This window comes from Perissodus microlepis, chromosome 17, assembly GCF_051167445.1.
Source record: "Perissodus microlepis isolate ML-2025 ecotype Zambia chromosome 17, ASM5116744v1, whole genome shotgun sequence".
Taxonomy (NCBI): domain Eukaryota; kingdom Metazoa; phylum Chordata; class Actinopteri; order Cichliformes; family Cichlidae; genus Perissodus; species Perissodus microlepis.
The window spans coordinates 11695310-11717867 of NC_140477.1; the positions used below are offsets into that span (position 1 = coordinate 11695310).

The window sequence follows — 22558 nt, forward strand, 5'->3', positions numbered from 1 at the left end:
TATCTTGGCATGCAGACTGAAGCAGCCAAGGATCACATCACCAATATTCCAATTGATGGAGAGCACTGCTCTAACCTGTATATACCTTTCAACATTGCTGGTGCCTTTTCCAGGGAAGATGTCTGTGAAGGTTCTCAGTCATCCAGGTCATCGTAGTCAAAGGAGCTTGCAAGGAAAGCGTCTGGACTTCTTTAAGTTTACTTGAAGACGTTTCACCTCTCATCCGAGAAGCTTCTTCTGTGTTGTGCTGAGACTGGCACAACACAGAAGAGCCACCTCCACAGCACAAGACTCAGCAGTCCATCTGCATCTTAAGGATAAAGGACACTCTTTCGAGGATGCCAATGTTCACATTTTGGACAGAGAGGACAGATGGTTTGAAAGAGGAGTGAAAGAAGCCATCTATGTCCACTGTGAGCAACCATCTTTGAACAGAGGCGGGGGTTTACGACACCAACTCTCTGCCATCTATAATCCAGTTTTGAGATCCCTTCCCAGACGCCTTAACGCCCACTCACATCCTGGGCCATCTGACCTCAGGAATTCGCATGATAAGGTGGGGCCAGGTTTCACAATGAACACACCCGAAACTCTGGCTGATTGGGACCCACACCCAGTTTCACACCTTGGCTCAGGCGATTAGAAGATCATCAGGGGGTCCTTTTGTCCCTCTGTGGGGGGATACTCCCACTAGGTTTATATCTGGGACTCTCCACCATTTGACCTTAGAACTGAAGAAGCTTCTCGGATGAGAGGTGAAACGTCTTCAAGTAAACTTAAAGAAGTCCAGACGCTTTCCTTGCAAGCTCCTTTGACTTTTCCAGGGAACCATTTCCACTAAAGCACCTCCATATCAACAGAGATGCAGACTTTTTAGGTGAGCGCTGACAATACACCTCACAGTCCCTCTCCTTTTTAATCTAGAGGGTATGGTGTCCATGCCCCCCCCCCCAAATTTCAACTTTAAAATCTTCCGTTTTCCACTTTACTGTAGTCCATTTGAAATAAACAACCAACAAGGAAGTGACAACAAAAATGTCACTACCAGTAATCAATTTTGTTGCAGTGAATCATTATCTTACCATCACCACAGCTGAAAACTTATTAAGGACAGGATTAAAGCTGCTGCAGAAGACACTGAAACACCACCCAAAAGAAATGTCCTCTCTTTGTGCATTGACTGCTTTTAACTCAAGGGAATGGATTAAGCGAGACAGTGGAAACAATTGTTCTCATTATTCCCCTCAGAGTGCACCCGCCTGAGGCACACACACACACACACACACACACACACACACACGTATAGAGACGCAAACACAGACTCTTTGCCCTTAGAGTCTCTTTTAGACCTTTAACAGCAAACCAAGAAGAGGACAGGAACCAGAAAAACAAGCTAAAGCTGTAAAGCTCTAAAGGAAGACACTTGTTTCTTTAGCAACAGCACAACTACTTACAATAAAACAAATCTTTTACTAATACATGGACAGATTTTTTCTTTGGCTTGTTAAGTTGACCTGATTTATCCAACTGACTGAACAGACAAATTTACCATGATATAAAAGAGAAAACATGTTTAAGTAGTTAGTGTTGGACTTCTGTTCTATTTTTTGGTGTTATAATCTTCATGTAAGATTTTTCACTCAGTCAGTTGTGCTGCATACACTGTCAAAGGTCTAGAGAAAAGGAAACACATCACTAAGTAAACATAAAATAAAAAAAAGATTATAGGACTCTACTGCTCAGTTCACTGAGCTGTATGTATATATGCTCTGTTTCAGTCACTGAACTAACCAGCAATTAACTGTCAAAGCCCTAATTGGCACATTCCCTGGCACATGCCCAGATACTGTAGCTGCTGCCAGCTTGGTGCAGCGTGGCTGCTTGTCTGCATTCAGACCTGCAATCACAGCAATGGGAGTTGAGAAGAAGGGAGTGCTTGTGTGTTTGAATTTGAGCACAGTACATCCCACCTAACTATCAGTTGTCTTTTTACTGGGAACCATAACTAGCCACAATATAGGTTTAAGAAAGTGAAACGGTCCCCATAAAAATATGCAATAGACACAAGGACATGGCTCTAGAGAGGAGCAGGGAAATGAAAAGATGACCTAATCATAGTATTTAGTCAGAAAAACACACTTGGAATAAAAGAAATGTTGGGCAAAACAGTCACTTTATAGAGTCAGTTCACTTAAAAACACAAAACCCACCGTGTTACCTTATCGCACTGTTTTCTAATGGAAATAATGTTCAGCTCCACTGTTTACAGTGTTCTGAGCACTGTCTGCCACACATGTCGATTAACAAGTACATGAAGTGGAAAACTGGTTTAATATACACACTATACATTGCAGGAAATGTAATAAACAACTACTCCATCATCTTTGCCTGTAATGAGACTCTAACACACTATCTGTACATCTAAAGAATATCAGCTGAAAACCTCAGTTTAGATTTTTTTTTTTTGCTCTCTTTGCATGTTGTGAGTTGCTGGTCTCCTATGTCCTGAAAAAAGAGCTTATTCAATGTGCAACAAGCAGATTTGCAGTTTTCATCGAAAGTGTTATCGACAAGTTTGAGGTGAGAAAAAAAGTTGCTAGGTTTATGTCCCCTGTCCGGCCAGACCAAAGCTAAAGATAGATTTCAGCAGCTGTGTATTGTTATTGAGTGGCTTGGTATGAAGTGGAATAGATTTGGGGGCATTACCACCGGCATTAGCACTGGTACCGAGAAACGTAGAGAAGGAAAATGGAGATCCAACAGTGGTTCTGCACTGCATTATACATCAACATGCAGTAAATCCTCGACATGTAAACATACCATGTCTGTTCTCCTGAAATGTGTAAATTACACCAGATGCAGAGGTTTAAAACACTGCCAATTCTGAGCATTTTGAGAACAAACTAAGGCACTGTATGTACTGCAATTTAAAGCGTTTCATGGAAATTGGAAGACTGGATGTTCCTGAGATCAATGATCCAAAATGGATAATGGATTTGGCATTCCTTGTAGACATGACACAGGAGCTAAAAATCCTGAACCTAGATCTACAGGATCCCGGACAGCTCATCACAACAGCCTATGAGACTGAACTGTATAAAACTCAGCGTTGTGTTTTTTTTTGTAGTCTTCGAACACTACCGTGGGCCTCCAATGAAACGACCCCAGCTCATCTGAGATTGAGAGCCCTGCTCTCAATGTAAGAAACAAAGCAACGCTCCAAGTATACTTCATTGAAAACGGGGCTGTTTCGGAAATCTCAAAACCAAGGTATATAGTTCCATTAGAATTTGGATTATAGTTGACACATCACCAAAACAAAAGGCGAGGTCTTGAAAACTGCTTGATTTGTCCAAAACACATACATTTATTTTGCCATCATCTAAAAAAAAAAGAAAACCAGCATATCTATATTTGAAAAACAGGATCCTGTCTTTCTATGCCACTGTTGCTTAAGAAATCTTTCCTGTAATTGGTTGTGTAAACAGCTGCAGGTTCATCTCCACAAATGAAATCACAGTGCCAGATTTAATTTGGATAAAGCAATGTAGTCTGATTTTAGAGCATTATGTGGAGCAAAAATGCATAGATTCTGCTAAACAGGAAATAGGAGAGGTGAAGTATGCAATCTACTGCTATGCGCAGATGATATCTCTCTCTTTAGCTCAACATTTTCTTTTACATTTGCAAGTGATTTATCTGCAATGAAATCGCGTTGTTGCAGCATGTAGTACAGTCAACTGCTTGTGAACACAAATATCTAATCAGACAATCGCATGACAGCAACTCATTGGTCAAACTAAATAGTGAAATAGGGTGACTTAAGTGTCTTTAAACATGGCATGGTTGTTGGTGTCAGAAAAGCTGGTTTGAGTAATTCACAATTGCTGATGTACTAAAGGTGGGAATCCCCAGAAACACCACGATACGATCACAATACTTCAGACACGATTCGATATCAGTGTGGTTTTTATTTTGCAATTTGAAACCAGACCGTGAAGCATGTCAACACTATGACGTGCTCAGAATTAGGCATAAACATGAAAGCATGAATTCATTCTGCTTGTAGCAACAAAATCAGTTTAGGCTGGTGGTGGTGACGTAATGGTGTGAGGGACGTTTTATGGGCACACTCTAGGCCTCCTTTGTATCAACTGAGGATCATTTATGGCCACACCCTACCCAAGTATTGTTGCTGGCCATGTCCATTCCTTTATGACCATAGTGTATCCATCTTCTAATAGCCACTTTCAGCAGGATGAACCTTCTCACAAAGTTCAGTAAAATACAATCTGGCTTCTTGAACATAACAATAAGTTCACTGTCCTGAAATAGCCTCCACAGTCACCAGATCTCAATGCACCAGAGCACTCTGCACGTGGAGGACTGGATGAATCTCGTCATAGATGTGCAGCACATAAATATACAGCAACTGTGTGATACTGTCATGTCAATAAGGATGAAAATCTCTGATGAATGTTACCTGTACCGTGTTGAATATATTATACACAAATAATTAAGGCAGTTCAAGCTAGTACTAACAAACTGTACCTAATAAAGTGTCCGGTGACAGTAAGTCTATGTTTAAACCAATATATTAAATGCAAATGCAAACAAACACAAGTGCCTAGGTTGGTCATTTTATTTAATTATTCACACTCACCTCCCCCTGTCCTTCATGAAAGAACATGCACAGCTCATGCCGGGAAATTAGGGTAAAATATTCATCACATGTACCAAGAAGGATATTTGACTGCAGATCTAAAGCCTCAGAGAAAGAACTCAATACGGTAAACACAGCAACAGCACTTACACCTATAGCTCCCCTTTCGTTGCTGTTTCTACTCATGAACACAAAAAAAACATCTTTCCTTTTTTCCTAAGTGAAAATAGAGCAAAGAAGAAAGACCTTGAAGCCGCGCCCCTTTCCAGTTTTAAGTAGTGTTGCAACAACACTGTCCTAGACTTAAGTGGAGAAAGAAAATCAGAACAAGACTTATATAGTTGAGTGTTATAAAAGGACAGAGCAGGAATTGCAGGGAATAACTAACTGTATTATCTTTTTCAGCTTTCAAGTTGCCCCAAACCACTAATCCCGTCACATCTTCATATCGACTCCTGTCCACACTAAGAGCTGTAGATCTGTAATCCTCTCCCCTCCTCCATTATGGATCAGCTAGATTTCACACTAACACAGTCACCACAACACATCTGTAATGCAGTGGGTAGGACAGAAATCAATTTTCAGTTATTTGGTCTTAGTCACATCTCAAAGACACAGCTGCCGGTCTTAAAAACATGCATCTCTAGATGTGGGAAAGTCAAAACCCCACAATAAAACCAAGAGGAAGGACTCGTATGTGAACTGACCGTCACAGCAACTCAGACAGCACTATTTTCTGAGAAACATAAGAGTGGTACTTATCAGTATACCTGTACAAAGAGAGAGTACGTGTTGTTGTTGACGGTGTGCGAGTAGTAAAACTCGCCATCGTACCACAGGACTTTGCCCACAGGGGAGTTCTCCTTGGTCACTGCAAACATCCGCTTCGGATCGCAGCATTCTGACAGCAGCTTCCTGTGGAGAAAGGAGGAAACACCAATTTTGGTGACTAAACTAAATTAGATACTTTAACTATATTACATGATTACATCAAGCTAATTTTAAACTGCCTTTTCTCTCATCTGTTAATTCCCAAGAAGCAAGCAAACCTAAGTCATTAACATATAAAAGGTCTTTATAGCTCCATTAAAAGAGAACCACAGAAACAACCCAGCTCCAAGTGAGCATCACATCCTCCAGCAGGCGTGCTCTTCAGAGGTCACTTTCTCTGATTACCCTGTAATCAGCTTTGCCTCTGAGAATGTTGAATAAGATATAAATAAAGCTGCTACTGTGTAACTAACACACTCAGAGCTCTGTTTTTGCTTTGTCTGTGGTCATCTTTATGGCTGAGACACTACTGTAATACATTAGAATTACTCCCTTTAGAATTATGGTTTTGTTTGTCATAATTGTTGGTCTTAAAGCACCAAAATATTAAAAGCATGTATTAATTACGAAATTGAAGCTGAAATTAGAGGCCTATTTTTTCCTGGGAATCTGTTACATTCAGCAATAAGCCTTAAAATTATTATTAATCATTTCATCTTCTCTTGAAACACACTTAAATCCAATGGGGGGGGGGGCACACACTGCCAATCACAGCTTGAAGCTTATTAAAGGAAATTCAGAGCTCTGAGTCGAACCTGTACAAATCGATGCCGGTCTGGTTCTTCTGCCAGTCTTCCCCCTGCCTCAGCACCTCCTCCACTATTTCTTTATCGCTCGGCAGTCTGTAGACAGGGAAAACGTAAAACCAGCAAAGCACCAGCACGCACAGAGCGGCCCACGCCGACAATTTGGCCCGGTAGCATCGCAGAAACATCTTTCCCTTTTATTTTATTTCCCCTCTATCCCTCTCCTTTTTTTCTTATCTGTTTCTCAAAACCACCAGCAGAGCGAAGCCTGTGGTGTGAAACGCAGTCTTTTCAAAGCAGGTCTCTCTGTCCGTCCCGAATCCCCGTCTCATCCCGCAGACGCGGTGGGGGTATGAATGGAGGAGCAAGGTAGTCTGTTATCCAGTTGTTTGGCTCGAGCATCAGTTTGGAAATCCGTTTTTTTCTTGGCGAGGTTTTAACAGCGAGCAGCGTCTATCCCTGCAACGGCTGGCGCTGGGTCGCGGGGCTGTGGGGCAGCGTGTGTGGCTCTGCAGGAATCTGCTGTTCTGTTCTTGGTGCATCACCATCTCCATTACAGCGCGCGGTTCGTGAGGAGGCACGCGTGTTCCCTCCAAACCCCGCGTCCTGCTGCATCCCGATTCTGTATGTCCCACTCCTTTCCACCTGGATCTCTCTCGACCCCCACGACCACGATCACCGCGCGTTATCGCCCAGATCCTGGACTGTTCTGCTCTGGGGGTGCAAGTTAACCAGCCAAGTCCGACTCAGCTCCCCTCCACCTCCCCGTCTTTCTTCTATCGACACCGCCCCCTCCCTCACCCCTTTTCCCTCAGACAAAGTGCTTCTTGTGCAGTCGGAGGCGCATCAATGCCAATAGTACCTCGTGCGACAACGGAAAACGGCTTTCAAAATAAAAGCACACGCGATCCTTACGGCTCACGCTTGTCCACTTCACCCCTGCACCTAGCAAGCTGAGAAGGACCTGAACACAATTTAGGTTTGAATTTTATTGAAATTATTTTATTAAACTGTCTGCTCTAACACAACATATAGATAAAATCATGGATAAATAGCTCTTCCAGCACGTCATGTTTATTTAGGGATAACCCAAACAGTAGATGTTATATAAGTTAATCACATAACCCTTTTTAATGGTTTTATGGCCAAACATGCAACCGAGGAGCACATGGACTATTATAAGATTATAATGCATCTAGGCGTGCAATGCATTCTGCCAGACCATATAACACACTCACATAATGTCAATAAAAAGGGGGAATAAAGTCAAATCTTAAATTTGCAAATGTGTCGATAAAGCAATGCCATAAAACACATGCCTTAGAGCATATTGTGTAATCTTGTATCTGTTATGATACCAGTTACAGGTCTTAATATATTTTACATGAAAAATAAGCTTTTCTAATCCCATATAAGAAGGTGAAGCTGAAGGTACTGTCCTTTTAACACTAAAATGTTAACTGTCAACCTTAATGTTAAACATTCTGGCTTAAAGAGCAGATAAACACATCAAAATCCAAAGAAGACTTCTTATCTCAAGGAGCTGGAACCTCAGCGGAGCGTGCGACTCCAAAGTTTGCTGTACCAAGTTTAGCCATCAGCGCTTCTCTTTCTTCTTTGGACTTGCCTTGAAACATTTTTCGATTATTAGGCACTATCTTGATGATTGATTTCATAAAGTAAAAGGCACAGCATCCACATGCTACTGTAATATTCACTGAAAGGTTTCTGCTAAGTAATTTACATTTCTCACTGTGACAAGTGACTGTTTATAATATTACCTGTACATTTTTTTAATCTTTTAACTTTTCTTTTACAGCATATTTCAACATATTTCTTGAGTGAGAGTCTTTATTTTAAAGATCCTGCTTCAGAGTCACGTCTGTATTACCGCTGACTTGTCAATGACTGAGGCGTAAAAGCAAGCATCTTCTCTGATTTGAATCGCTGTCGCCCCCTGCCGGACATTTCCTGCACAAGCGAAATAGGATTTCACATGAGACGCTGCTGCAGCTGTGAGATTACCACACCTCAACACCACACTAAAGCCACTTTGCGATCTCATTTTAATCCAGACTTATCTTCAGACGATTGCTTTACAACAAAAAAGTCCATTTTTTGCCATGTGCCCAGGATTTTTCTTTTGAGTTGGACTGTACTTGCAGCTGCAGTATAACCTCCTGTATAAACCTTCGCTATGTAACTGCTTTATCCCCCCAGAATAATCCGGTGTGTGGGCGTAGGCATACCAGATTTTCAGTAACTTGAATTTTTTAACTTTGCTTCCAGCTGTGCTTTCTCTCAGGATGCCTCTTTGACCCTGACAGTTATGAGATACTTATAAGGGAACTCAAGACAAGGCACTTATATATTAAAAAAAGATACTAAAAATACACAAGAAAGAAAAAAAAGAGCCTCACAAATGTTTCTTATCAGAGTGTAGCTTGATAAGGGAAGTGATGTGATAGCATCACACAACTGCTGCAGATTCGTGAGCCGTACACGTCCATGATGTGAGCCTGCTCATCCACGACATCCCAAAGGTGTTCTTTTGGATCGAGATCTGGTGACTGTGGAGGCATGGTCAGCAAAAATACTCAGGAGGGCTGGGGCATTCAAGTAATGCTCATTTGACACGAACACACCCAAAGTCCCAGGACGATTACATCTCCACCTCCAGTCTGAACAATTAATAAAGGGCAGGGTGGATTCATACTGGCATGCAGTTTATGTCAAAATCTGACCCCACAAACTCAAATGTTACAGAAAAAAGGAAACATTTTTTCCAATCTTGCAGTTTTGGAGGGGGTCAATGTAAACTGTGTAAACTGTGCCCTCAGTTTTGTGTTCCTAACTGACAACAGTGTGGTTTTTCTATTGCTGTAGCCCATGTGTTTCAAGGTTTGAAGTGTTTGTGCCTTCAGATAAGCTCTTCTGCATACCTTGGTTGTAACAAGCGGTTATTTGAGTTACTGTCATTTTGGATTGAAAAGTCTGTGCATTATCTTCTGACATCTAGTATTAAGAAAGCATTTTTTTCTAGTGGACTGTTCTTTATTTCCTGTTTTTTTATGTCCCTGTTTTTGACGCACCCTCTGGAAACCCTAGAGCGGGTCATGTGGGGAAAATCAGCAGTTTCTGAAATAGTCAGACCAGACCATCTGGTGCCAATAACTATGCCACGGTCAAAGTCACTTAAATGGTATTCCCTCATTCTGATGCTCAAGTTTAATACGTGATTATTAAAATAACTCAAAGTTGTACTTTAGGGCTGTAAATGAAAAAAAATTACTTTCATTTTGTTTTTCCTAAAAAGTAGTACATTTGATACACAATACACACGATAACTTAACTTGTTATGTCATGACCATGGGTTCAGGTGGACTATGGAACATATGACAAATACAACAAATGCAAAATATAACTTTAAATATCTTCTTTAAATTAAAAAAAATACTTTTCCATTTGTTCTTTCCTTTAAGCCCAAAAGTAACTGACCTATTTGTGAATGCAGCACCAGTAGAAAGTGCATTACAAGCAGTTCCCCGATACCAAGGCCTGCCTAGTTTTTCTTTTTGGGTGCCCGTGTGTCTGTGCAAAGACAGGAGGGAGTTGGGTTGCATCAGAAATAGCACTCCCACCTGCTGAGGATCACTCGAAAAAAAATATGACAGAACATTTGTTGTCCCCTTCATCTTCTTCCTTTTACTGACACTCGTTACGCACTGAGGTATTGTCTCTTTAGCTTGCCCACCGCTGAAAGCAGTGTACTGCTAATATGACAGATAAGTTGGTAGTGTATGCCATAAGAATATTTACTGGCACAAAAAACCCCAAGCTCTTAGAGTTATGTTGTCTATGGATTTAATGGAAATTATTGGGGTAAAAGGATTCAAATAAAAACTGACGCAAGATATATATTGATTTAATTTAAAAATTGCGAAGACAAAGAAGTTTGAGATGTAACAAACTGAACAATAATACTGGCAAGCAATTTCCAGATTTCTAGCAATGAATATTTAATACTCTATCTTGAACTTAAGGGCTGCTGAATGCACTGCTCTTAAAGCCACAGAATGCAAAACTCATCCGTGATGCTAAACTTGAATGGTATTATGTGGTCGGTCTATAATGGCGTTACAGTGAAGTCAAGTAGGGTCAGAAGGAACCATGTCTGACAGGCTCATCTTTTAGCTGACAGATATTCTCACTAATTTTCACAATGATTTCTAATCTGTGAGAAGCCCTCAAGAGAGCAAAGGAGCATTGACTGTTCCATGTTACATGTGGCTCTATATGAAGATGCCCTTTGTAGCTAATGCTCAGTTTACCAAAAACACCTTAGCGCTTGCATCAGTTTTATTCCAGTATAAGCCACTGGAAAGATTAGAAACTTGATGCTCAGGGGTTAAGTGATTTGCAAGAAGAGTCAGCGCTCAGGTCAAGATTAGCGCTCATACTCTGGAGTCTTTGTAAAGTCGTGCCAAAGAATTGTTGACAGTAGATGTTTGTGTTTTGAAATCTTTGTATATGCGCCTTCTTCAGCTTTGAGCAACTGCCTTGCTTTTTAATGTAGTTTATTTAAAGAGTGTGCTCTGTTGGGATTTCTTTGACTGTTTTGGTAATTCTCACAGAGAGAATTTGTCATTTTTTTCAAATGTCACTGAAAAATGACCCTAAAATGAAACAACAAATATTTTGAAACTCATACTTTTCTACACTAAGATGCTCATTTCACCCCAGGAAATGAATGGCTGTTACATGCCTTGTCACACAGCAGATTTTTCCTGTCTTTACCAACTTCCTGTTTCCATTTCCTGGAAATTTTAAAGAACAGCACATTGCACAGATGTGCGAAGGACCCAGATTTAATCCAGATGACTCAAGTGACCATTTGTGGTTGCAGTGATTTTTGCTTTCTACAAAGCTTTTAGAAGTCTTCCTGAGCTCATACAGTCATACGCACAGAGATTTCTCTGGAGTCTGTAAACCGTTTAGTCATGTAAAGACCCTGGATAAGAAAACCCCAGATTCTTTGCAACTGTCTGTAAAAAGAAAAAAAATGAATTAAACTCTGTTTTTTTACTGTACTTGCAGTAAACCTTACCGCATGTGTTGACACTGCTAACTCGGTTAAAAGCAGAGTACAATGGCGAACAGGCCTGATCTATTCTTAGAGTATGATTGTCTGCATTGGCTAGCCCCAGTAAAGGCTTTAGGTTTCTCATAAACAGCATATTTATTACTGAGAGAATCTCTTTAGCTATAATGAATTGATGTAATTGCTTAGGTTATATAGCCACTGGCTTCACCAACATAGAAGAATTGGCAAGCTTTCGAATGTCCTTTTTATGAGAACTTATAATAATGACAATATTTGTTACTAATATATCAGCTTGTGAATTTTTCCAATTATTCCAATTGGGAAAAATGATAACATTTCAAATGCTGATCTCTAGACAATACCATTAAGGCAATGCTACGGATTTATTATTACACTTTCCTTGTGTTGTCAGTGTCAGGGGAGGTGATATTTAATGCTTGGTCTCTTGCCAGCACATTCTTGGGACCAGACGTTATATCTGCTGTCCACTCGCCATCAACCCCACATAAAAAGCTGCCCATTGTCTTCAGCAGCTGCTGTTTGACTCTCTTCACCTCCACAGACGCTCATTTACAGGTAAAAGAACAGATGCTATATTGTGTGTTTTACCTAGTTAAGGTTTCTCAGAATATTACCAGAGTGACTAATAAGAAGGTACTAATATAATTTAAATTTTATTACAAGATTAGAGCAGAAAATAGATTTTGTAGACAATAAGACAGTTAATGGTTAAAGCTGTACAATATAGTAATTTGTACATACTTGTACATAAATGCTGTCAACCTAACAAAGAGCTGATCTTAAAAATCTGTGTGTAACTGCTGCTGTCTGGCTTCACTTTTTTTGTCAGAACAAATGTTGTAGCTGATGTATTCGCTTAGCAAATGTGCTGAGCTGTCATTAGTTAAACTGTAAAAAATACAGAATGAAAAAATTAATATTTGGGATGACGATCAACATGATGGAGTAAATTTCTGGTTGCTATACATGGTTAATTTTCAGTGTAGTTTAATGGGATGACATATTACACCAAAACGTCACTAATACAAACTTTCTTTTCTTCCATGTGTTTGTTTCTGCTCAAGAAGTTGAAGTGAGGTAAGAAAATTCCTTTTATGCCTGCTGTATGGTTCATATTTGTGAAAATGTTTTTTAAGGGAAAGTTGTGCTCGCTTCCTAAAAGGATAAGAATAGATAATGGACTCTTGTAAACCTGCCATTGCCTTTAAGATCATCGTCCTCATGTGTTCCTGCTTGCTGTTTCAGGAGCACGACAGATCCAGAACGATGAATCCCAGAGGGGAAAAGGTGAGCCAGCTATATTCCACAGTGTTAATCCTCCATGCATGGACAGGGGACACATTGTCCTTGCACACATGGCAAAGATGTGGCAGTGGTTATCTGTCAGAATTGTTATCTGCATCCCTGAGAGCTTTCCCCTTGACTTCATCCTAATAATAAAGCGTTATCTTTTTATGTGTGACTGCAGTAAGTGGGGTCAAGTTTGACACTCGCAGGTCTTTCCATACAATGTGCAATGTTTAATTTTAGTTGAAAGATACAGTGTACTTTGTTAGCCTTTTATTTACTGTACTGGACACTGTAAATATCACCTTACAGACCTAAATAATCAATATTTGATTTAGAATCACTGAGCTGATTGTGCTTTGGCTTTCTCCACAGCCGAAGTCGAAGATTTCGGCTTCTCGCAAGCTCTCCCTCAAAGTGAGTTGCCTTTACACACCTTTTTTTGTTTGCTATATATCCCCATGACAACAAAACTTGATATTAATTTAATACTATTTTATATAAGAACAATATGACGAGCCATGCACATGCTGCAAGTTTCATTAACTCTTGGTGCACACCTGACTCACTGCCATATAACATAATACATACTGTTTATGAACACCAACATAAATTCTCATTTTTGTCACGGTCAGACTAAAACTTCCTTGTCCTGTGATTGATACCCATTTGTGTCCAATCAGATGCTGCTCCTCACAAGAGCCTGTGAGGATTTGGAGAAGGAGAGGCAAGAGAGGGAGGAGGAGAAAGTACGCTATTTAGGAGAAAAGTTGCCTCCGTTGCAACTGTCTGGAAAGTCCCTGCAAGAACTACAAGTAAGCTCTCTAAAGCCACAAAAGACCAGCTTTTGTAAAGCAGAAAATATAATAATATTAATGTTATCAATATCTGATCTTTTAGGAACTGTGCAAGCAGCTTCATACAAAAATTGATATTGTGGATGAGGAGAGATATGACTGTGAATCCAAAGTGAGCAAGCATAACAAAGATGTAAGTCTCTTTTATCCTCCAGACCTCTGCATATCCTTTGTATCTGTAAAATGTCTGCATTGAAATCGGGGGCTAAATTCTCTATTAACTGTATATTTAGGTCAAACCAGAACAGGCCGGCCAATATAACAGAAAGACATTCCTCAAATATTATTGCAGCACTTTTACACTATGTACTCTCCTAAAAAACTAAAGAATAAGGAGACAAAGTGAGCTTTTTCTTCCTGTTTCTGTTTTTTTCATACATTTTGCATCATAATGCTTTAGATCCACGAGCTGAAGCTGAAGGTACAGGACCTTGGGGGCAAGTTCAAAAAGCCTGCCCTGCGAAAAGTGAGGGTGTCAGCAGACGAGATGATGAGAGCCCTCCTGGGCTCCAAACACAAAGGTTCAATGGACCTCAGAGCCAACCTCAAGTCTGTGAAGAAAGAGGATGTGAAACAGGACAAGGTACCAGAATCACCACTCTCACATCTTAGCTCCTAATCTCGTGTTTCTCAGTATGATTTTTATTTATTTCTTCCCGGTTCTCTTCATTCTCAGGTGCTTACCAGTGAAGTAGGCGACTGGCGTAAGAATGTGGAGGCCATGTCAGGTATGGAGGGCCGTAAGAAGATGTTCGACACAGGCGGCGGAGCACAGTGAGATCACCTCTAAAAGCAGGAAAAGTTAAGCTGTCTAGGCAGAAAAAGTGGAATACCTAATGGGAGACAAATTGACCCGAAAGCTGCTGGAGTTTAGTTTGAGGTAAAAGCAAGTATAAATCCCACCTGTGCTGCATTTTACCTGATAGTCACTCAGTGTAACGACTCAAGGCACTTAAAGTGTAAAATAAAAGTGTAGAAGCCCATGGTTTTTTTTTTGTTACCAAAGAATATTTTGTTTTGTTATGTCACCTTAAGACAATTAAAGAGGATTTAAATGAACACATATTGTTTCCATCGGTGATGTTCCATATCTGTACTTGACTTTATCGTGTTTCATTTTATTGGCACCAGAAGGATTATGTGTGGCACGTCAAAGGACGGCAAGCAGCTTGGCTGTTGATGGATTTAAAAAGAAAGATGAAAAGTGAAGGGAGGGGGAACAACAGGTGGCAGTTGCATTCTGTGTATCTGTTTCAGTGTTTTAAATAGACCTTGTGTGAAAGCAAAAGATCATGTTTAAAGTAAACTCAAAGCAAATGAATAAAAAATTTAAAAAAAGGCTCCTTTTCTAAAATAGTTTAATTTTCCTTTCGACATACAGTAGCATTTAATAATTGGAAAAAGAAAGTTTAACAGGGATTCATTATGACAAGTAACATTTAAAGCAGTTTAATGGCAGAAGTAAAACAAAGAGGCTTTCCAACACATGTTCCACCTTAGACTTTGACAGAGTATATTCAGCCATGATGTCATCTTCTATAAATCAAAGCTCCAGAAAGCTTCAGAAGACCACTAACACTGTCATCCTAGACATTTCATGCATTCATGCACTGCTTCTTTGTTTGACTGGGTTGTCTGGTTGCTGAAAGCCAGACATTGTTATCTGAGGCGTGACAGTAACACCAGTAATAGCTTCATGACTTCTGGAAGTGGTGAGTCTGTTTTATACTTTTATGGACTAGAAACATCTGTGTGTGCTGATAGGGCTGCACGCAGCATATCAGTGTTGCGTGCAAAGGACGGCTGACACTTTATGTTGTTAAAGAGCTGTTTTATAATGGTTTCTACATTTAAACCAATCTTATAAAATGAAAACAAATCAACAAACAAAACAAACAGGCTTAAATTCTCTGTATATGTAAAGGAACAGATAGTGCCTATTTTCATATACCACATATGTTGACAGCCGACTTGTCAGCACCACATATTGATGACTGTTAAGTGCAAAGGTCAGAAAGCTTTCTGAGCACTTCTGTAATCATCCAAGCATTAATCATGGCTCATGTTAGCGCGTTTGTGCCGCTTGCACTTCATTATCAGCGCCACTTGGTGGCAGCTCACAACAGCATTAATAAATCCGCTGCTGGGAAAAGTAATTACTGCTTTGAAAATTTACTTGAAACTAAATTGACATATTCTCATTCAAAAATCCAGATTATTGTTAATAAGGTTTCTAAACAACTGGTGAATATTATGTACATTAAAGGCTTAATACGGTTAATAAATACAATGCAGAAAGCTTAAAAAGTACTATTAGCACTAATATATAATTAATATGCAATATAATTGATGTCACCTATACATGACATTAATTTTATTCTAAAGTAGCAGTCCCCAACCTTTTTTGCGCCATGGACTGGTTTATGTCCGACAATCACGGATAAATACAACAAAATAAAACCAGTACCGATACCAAAAAAGAAGATTTATTCATAACAGATGTGAAAAGACCCAGGGAAACCGGGTTAATGATAAAAACGATTAAAAAAATAACGATAACAAGCGACAAAAACCCTAAAAAACCATAAATTTCACACCCGAGCCTCAACTCTCGCGGCCCGGTACCAAACAACTCACAGACTGGTACCGTGGCCCGGGGGTTGGGGACCGCTTTTCTAAAGTGTTACTGATGGGTGGTGCCAGGAATAAGCTTAGACTAATCACGACTAGTCTATCCTCATTCCATGTCTTTGGGGTATGCGGCTCAGGTCCTGCCCATGGCTCAGATCTCTGTGATTCTGGATTACGTCAATGAAACTAGCCTAACTTAAAGAAACTTCCCACTATTTCACATGTTCTTCTACAGAGTAAAATACAGTTCGTAAGTTCTAAGATGGAAGTAGCAGAGCCTGACAATAAATAATTACTCTTGTGGCTCTAAGCAGTGCCAGTTCATTTCACTCACAGAATAACCCAAAGGAAAAGAAAAAATGAGCGTTAATCTGCAAAAAAAATAAAATGCCAGTGCTGATTACAGTGTCTGCAATGTGTATGTGCGTGCGGCCTGATGAGGAGGTATGATTGATGCCATTAATCTTCAACATAAAGCACAAGCGTTGCATTTATTGCTGCAGGGACCGGGGGTGGGTTGACAGTAACAGAGGGTTGTCTGGTGATTAGACACACTGCCCTATGACAGAGACTCTCAGGCTCAGTTCTTTGTATGAAGTCTTGTCTAAGTTTCTTTTAGCGGTATGGCATATTCAGCCCACAGGCCACGGAAAAGCACTTTGTACTAAAGATAAAACATCATGAAATTATATTATCAGCCAGTACCTTGTTGCAACTACTCAATAACTGGAAAGAAGAACAAAGTGCAAAAAGTCAGTGAGAGCAGGCTGAATTGAAGGCACTGTGATCAATAAGCAAGGTGACAGTCTGGAACTCTGGGACAGAAAGAATCAGACAAACAATCCAGACAACGGGGAGGACGATCACAGACAAGCAGGTTTTAATAAAACAGCGGTAGCTTATACTGAACTGTGGTAGCTTATACTGAACTGAAAGACTGTAAGAATGTGCAGATGCTTTGGAAATAGGAAGCATGGAGGTGAGCTATAAAGTTGCACTTAATAACTCAATAAAGTGCACTATCCACCTGGTGTGAAGCTGGTTAGCTGGGTAACAGTTAAACTAATGAGGAAAGACAATGATCTGGAAAGTTTTATGAGGAACACAAAACCTTTGGAGAAGTAGAAATGCCTACAGGCTCTGAGATTTCACTTATTCCAAATCAAACTGTGCAACTTGGATTTAATAAACTTGGGCACAGCATCAAGCTTTACGTAAGTAGACTGCACAATGATAGCAAATCATAGGCTGCACTGCATATATAAATTTTAAATACCATATGAATCACAAATAAACCATCAGCCTGAGAGAGAAGCGGGCTGTTATAATACTATGAGGTCTTTAAGACAGGATAGGGATTGGTGGATTGATAGATGTAGGTCAACTCTGTCCTTTTCTTTTGTTCCAGGCCAATTTTGTTAGTGAAACTTTTAAAAGGCAGGCCTTAAAGCCTCTCTCACAATGCGACATAACGCCAGATATTTGTCTGTCTAATACAGCCTTAAATCAGGGAACACCTGCCTTTTTGGTTTTATTTGTTTTTACTGTATTTATCTCAAGGTTATCATTTTGCCTTTCTCATAAGGTTGTCTTGTGTTTTGTGCCTTAAGTGGCCCCAAAGTGTAAACATTTTACATACAAAGTTATCAGTCAGTCACTGAATTTAGGGTTGCAACATTTACTCATAGCAAACCAAAAAAGTGTTTTAAATACATTTGTATTCATTTAAATCACAATTTCAACTTTCTCCCATTCCTTTGAGGGTGCAAACTAGCAACCTCCCTTTATGTAAAGCCCATTTCTTTAGCTTCTGGTCTTCTGCTGCACTAACTAGAAGCTGTATATATTCATAGCTTCCTGGGGTGATGTGTCAAATAAGCAGCTTGAGGCAAATCCTGTTTCTTTTCTAAACGATAGTCTATATTTGGAGGTAATGACACAGAAAAGCAGCTTTAATGTAGAATTAAACTTGTGGATTCAAGGGTTTAAATGGACATAAAAATACACACACATACTTGGGCAAACTGCACCGTGTTCCCCTCAGTCAAAAAAAGTATTAAGGATATAGGACCTGGCCATGTTGTCGTCACTGAGTCAAAGTCTTCATATGCTAGGCGTTAAATAAAAAAACACAAAAAACATTTATGGGTACTTAACTGTGAAAAAACAAAAGAGGTTAAAGCACTGCATTGATGAGAACAACTTGCAGACTGTGTATAAAAGATAGATATAGCTTTTTGTCTATTAGTTTATGGATTTCCAGGCCTCAGTTTGAGCTTTATGGCCATTTCCATTGTTTTTTGACTCGGAAGTGACCATATTTAGTTTTGTTTTTAGAAATAACCATATGAAAAGCCATGTTATATGTCAGCCAGTTGGATTAAAAAGCTACCAAAGGCACTAAGAGCACTGTTAGCCGAGGTAATGCCTATCATTCAGCTATGCTTCGGAAGGCAACTGTCAGCAAATTCAAAGCTTAGTAAAGTTCACAGGTGTGTTTCATAAATTCGCCCTTCACAAATAAGTATATTGTCTGTAGAAAAAAAAAATAGTTATGAACCAGGCTGTAAACATGTTTATGTCTGCTGTAAAGTTGGGCAGTTTAACATGCTTTCCTTTTAATATATAGAAGAAAAGTTAAAGTTAGTCCACATTGATTTTCTTTAAATGTTTTTATGAATGCTTAGATATTTCATGAGGTTTCAGATGGGAGACATTAGAGAGACAAGAGTGAGAAGCATTTTGTCACATCTGAGTATGTTATGTATTTATTTCATCTTCTATAAAGCTGTTTCAGGGCTGTTTCATCACCTTCAGCTGTTGTTCACAGCAGGCCATGCCTCGACCACCACACCCTTGGCGTGCTTTGGTCTGTCTTCTTTTTCCTGTTATATATTCACCGCACAACGAGAAAAAAAATCACAGAGGAAAGTGAGTCAATATCTGAAGCAGCTGCACACTTTTTCTCTTCTGCGACATGCAGAATTAATACACCTTTTAATGGACTCTTGGAATTTGTTTCTTTATATATTTTTAAAGAAAAAAATCCTTATCTGTTCCCAGCAAAGATTTACAGTGCCACACAATGCCATATGTTTTCAGGGACTTATTAAGAAAGACCTTCAGAACATATTATATCCACTAAATATAAGCAGCCATTGTACATCCAGCACATCCTCACTTTTCCTCCTGTCACTTGTAATGGTTTAGGTTCATCTACAATCCGTGCCTGCGGCCTTGCTGCCTTCTCACTATCGATCTCCTGTGAGCCAATAGGGAGGGAGAAGAGGCTGACGGGTATTGGTTTTGGACACCAAAGCTGGCCAGGAGTCAACAACATGCAGCCAATATAGATTCCTCTTCTTTTAATCAGGTGGAAGCTTTCGAAAGGCCTACAACTAAAATTGGAGTATCTACTATTTAACTTAAGGAGACAGCTCTGATAACATATATTGGTTTAATTGAGTTTTATTTAATTTTATGCAATAAAGTGTCAGCTTTATTTGAGACATTTTAAAATGAATGGAAATCTCTGGGAAACCTGACATTTGCTGCTGGATTCAAATCCCTGTGACACACAGGGAGAAACTTCACAGGCTGACTCTGCATTGCCTCAGGTCTCCTTGGAGCAACCGTGTGAACAGCCTGTCTCACATTATTAATAGATATTTTTGGATGAAAAATGCTGGAAAAGGGCAGCTCAAACTTTCTCTTTTTTCTTGCAACAGTACCAAACATTGTGTAAGCTATTGTTTTCCAAAACCTCAAGAGGTCTCTGTGGGTATTAAAATAAGTTGCTCCATATTTTAGAAACCTCTGACAGCTTTGGGACTAAATAAAACTGCTGACTAAACTGAATCTACAAAATATTAAGAACATTAAACCCCAGCCCCCCCCCCCCCCCTTTTTTTATAACCCACATCTCACTTGTAACAAAGTTTAAAACTCCCTCTGTTACTCATCTGCTCCTCTTTTATCTCCATCTCCTCCTCCGTGTAGAGATACTTGGAGAATCAATAAAGAATAATGGATTTTACCTAGACTCACCTCAGCAGTGCACTTTATAGAAAGAGTCTGCAGTATTTCTGCCCTCACTCTGCTCCCCAGCATGGCTGCTCTTCGGGTGGCGGTGTTGCTTTATCAGCCTGCTTCATCTGGAATAAAATATTGAACTACTCAGGAAACTGCCATAAATTTCTATAAGTAGTCATTGTTACTATGATCATTCCTAATGTTTCTGGCTGAGTCGCTGCATTCTTTAAAGGGAAACTGTAAAAGATAAAGGGTGATATCCATCGATATACCAAAAACAGCAGACAATAAAAAGACGCTTATGTGGCTCAATCAAGGCAATCTTAATATAAAAACGTAGATATAAGCATTGACATTATTTTATCAAGGTCATTTTTTTTATTGTATTTCGTGCCAGAAAAATATAATACTGACCTTCATAAACCAGTTTGAACCCATTTATCAAACGTCTCCCACTCTACCCCTAGAATTGCAGATCAAGGACACGAACATAGTCAGACATCATTAACATATTTACTCAATCATGTATAAAAATAAATGGTCATTTATGCATTCAGTACTCTAATAACATTACAGTTATGTGTTAATAACAACAGCTGCCACGCTTTCAACAAAGGATGTGAATGGTTGCCAGGTAACATACAATTTCCCAAAAGATCCTCTAATGATATATATTTTTTTCTAGATGAAAATGAGGCATTACCTTTCTTCCAGTGGCAAAACATGGTGGGCAGAGAATCCTTCTATTTAGAAAGTATTAGTCTTCTGGGCAATAGAGAAACGAAGACAAGGAAATCACAAGCATCATGCTCACTAAGAGAAATATGTAAAAAAAAAAAAAAAAAAAAAAAGTGAAATCAGCAGAGATGAATGTACCATTTGGCCATATATTTTAGAGAAAGTCTCAAAAATACATTGGCATATGATATATAGCTTTGGACATAATCAAAACGTATGTAAAAGTATAGCTGGAGCCCTCTGCATTGGTCACATGGAGGATCAAGGTGTGTCTGGATTTTTGATTTGTCCTTAGACCAATAAAGATGATGTACAACTACAAACTGCACCACAGAATGTCTAACACACTCTGAAGAGGTGGAAATCTTTCTTCAAATATTTGGCTAATTTGGGTCTGGAATTGGTTTTCCTCAAATCAGTTTCCCATTAATTTTTAAAAATATTCTTAAATAGAGATTTAAAATAGAAATTATTGTTTGCTACTCTTGTAGCAGCAGTAGAGCTAGACAGAAAGATCCACACACCAACTGCCATAAATATCTGTCAATATCCTGGGTCCTAGCCCCAGAATCTTTGTGGACTTTTATTTAAAATGCTATTTGGTTCATGGTTTGTATGTCAATTATATTTGATTGTCATATTCCTTTCTGTCCCTTTAGTTCTTTGTTTCAGTTGCTATCTAGTTGTAATATTTAGGGGCGATCGTGGCTCAAGAGTTGGGCGTTCGTCTTGTAATCGGAAGGTTGCCTGTTGGAGCCCCGGCTCCGACAGTCTCGGTTGGTGTGTCCTTGGGCAAGACACTTCACCCGTTGCCTACTGGTGGTGGTCAGAGGGCCCGGTGGCACCAGTGTCCGGCAGCCTCGCCTCTGTCAGTGCGCCCCAGGGTGGCTGTGGCTACACTGTAGCTTGCCATCACCAGTGTGTGAATGTGTATGGGTGGATGATTGTGCATAGTGTAAAGTGCTTTGGGGTCCTTAGGACCAAGTAAAGCACTATACAAATACAGACCATTTTTATTTATTAGTATTGTGGTTTGGATCATTTTGTGTAGTTGTTTCTCATTTTTCTAGCCTTTCCTCTTGTATGTGTCAAGATTATGTGTGTTCAGGTCTTGTCTCTTTCCATAATGACTGGGTTTTTTTTGGCTGTCTCTTGACTTTGGGGTCTTATTTCTAGTTTTATTTCTTGTCTTGCTGAATGTTGACTATTTTTTACATGTTTCTTGTTTCCCTGCTGTTTCCACTCCCCTGCATACTGTATATACACCCCAGACTTTCAGTTAAACCTTGTTGTGTTGTGCCTCCCTGCTTCCCGTGTGTTTTTTCTCTGAGTACTTTGTTTCTTGGACTTTGGTTTCCTTCTGTCTTGGATTTTAGCGTAGACCTTTATCAGCCATAAACGGCTCACGTTTTATTTTTGATCTCAGCCTTTGCGTCCTGCATTTGGGTTCTCATTTTACACACTCTTTACATGCTTTAGTAATTCTTCTTTTTATGCCACTATCATTGCAGTTGTTCTCTATTAAGCACGATGTCAAATATATGAAGTAAGTCATTTGTTCGAGGACATTTCCATTCAGCTTGATATTTAAGAGCTCACATTCTTTGCTGGTGAACATTAGCTTTGCTGTTGACTTGCTTATTTCCTT

General features: G+C 39.5%; 2 protein-coding genes across 2 annotated transcripts in view; one reads left to right on the forward strand and one right to left on the reverse strand.

Annotated features, from left to right (window-relative positions):
- st8sia1 (ST8 alpha-N-acetyl-neuraminide alpha-2,8-sialyltransferase 1) overlaps positions 1-7417 on the reverse strand; it is a 54967-nt gene extending 47550 nt beyond the window's left edge. The window contains exons 1-2 of the mRNA XM_084910504.1: positions 6250-7417; positions 5434-5578 (exon numbers count right to left, since the gene is read on the reverse strand). Of these exons, the coding sequence (XP_084766630.1) occupies positions 5434-5578; positions 6250-6428 (324 nt within the window). The 5' untranslated portion in view covers positions 6429-7417. The remainder of the gene's footprint in view (positions 1-5433; positions 5579-6249) is intronic.
- A 4436-nt stretch (positions 7418-11853) lies between these two features.
- Positions 11854-14864, forward strand: LOC146369255 (troponin I, slow skeletal muscle-like). Its single transcript, XM_084910505.1, has 8 exons — positions 11854-11920; positions 12430-12442; positions 12611-12652; positions 13028-13069; positions 13336-13467; positions 13553-13642; positions 13910-14092; positions 14186-14864. Exons 3-8 carry the CDS (start codon positions 12632-12634, stop codon positions 14285-14287), a joined length of 570 nt encoding a protein of 189 aa, XP_084766631.1. The 5' UTR covers positions 11854-11920; positions 12430-12442; positions 12611-12631; the 3' UTR covers positions 14288-14864.
- Positions 14865-22558: the final 7694 nt, after the last annotated feature.

Coding starts and splice junctions, on each gene's coding strand:
- LOC146369255 (XM_084910505.1), top strand. CDS start 12,632: ATGAATCCCAGAGGGGAAAAG. Junction 13,643..13,909: donor TGAGCAAGCATAACAAAGAT/GTAAGTCTCTTT, acceptor ATAATGCTTTAG/ATCCACGAGCTGAAGCTGAA. Junction 14,093..14,185: donor AGGATGTGAAACAGGACAAG/GTACCAGAATCA, acceptor CTTCATTCTCAG/GTGCTTACCAGTGAAGTAGG.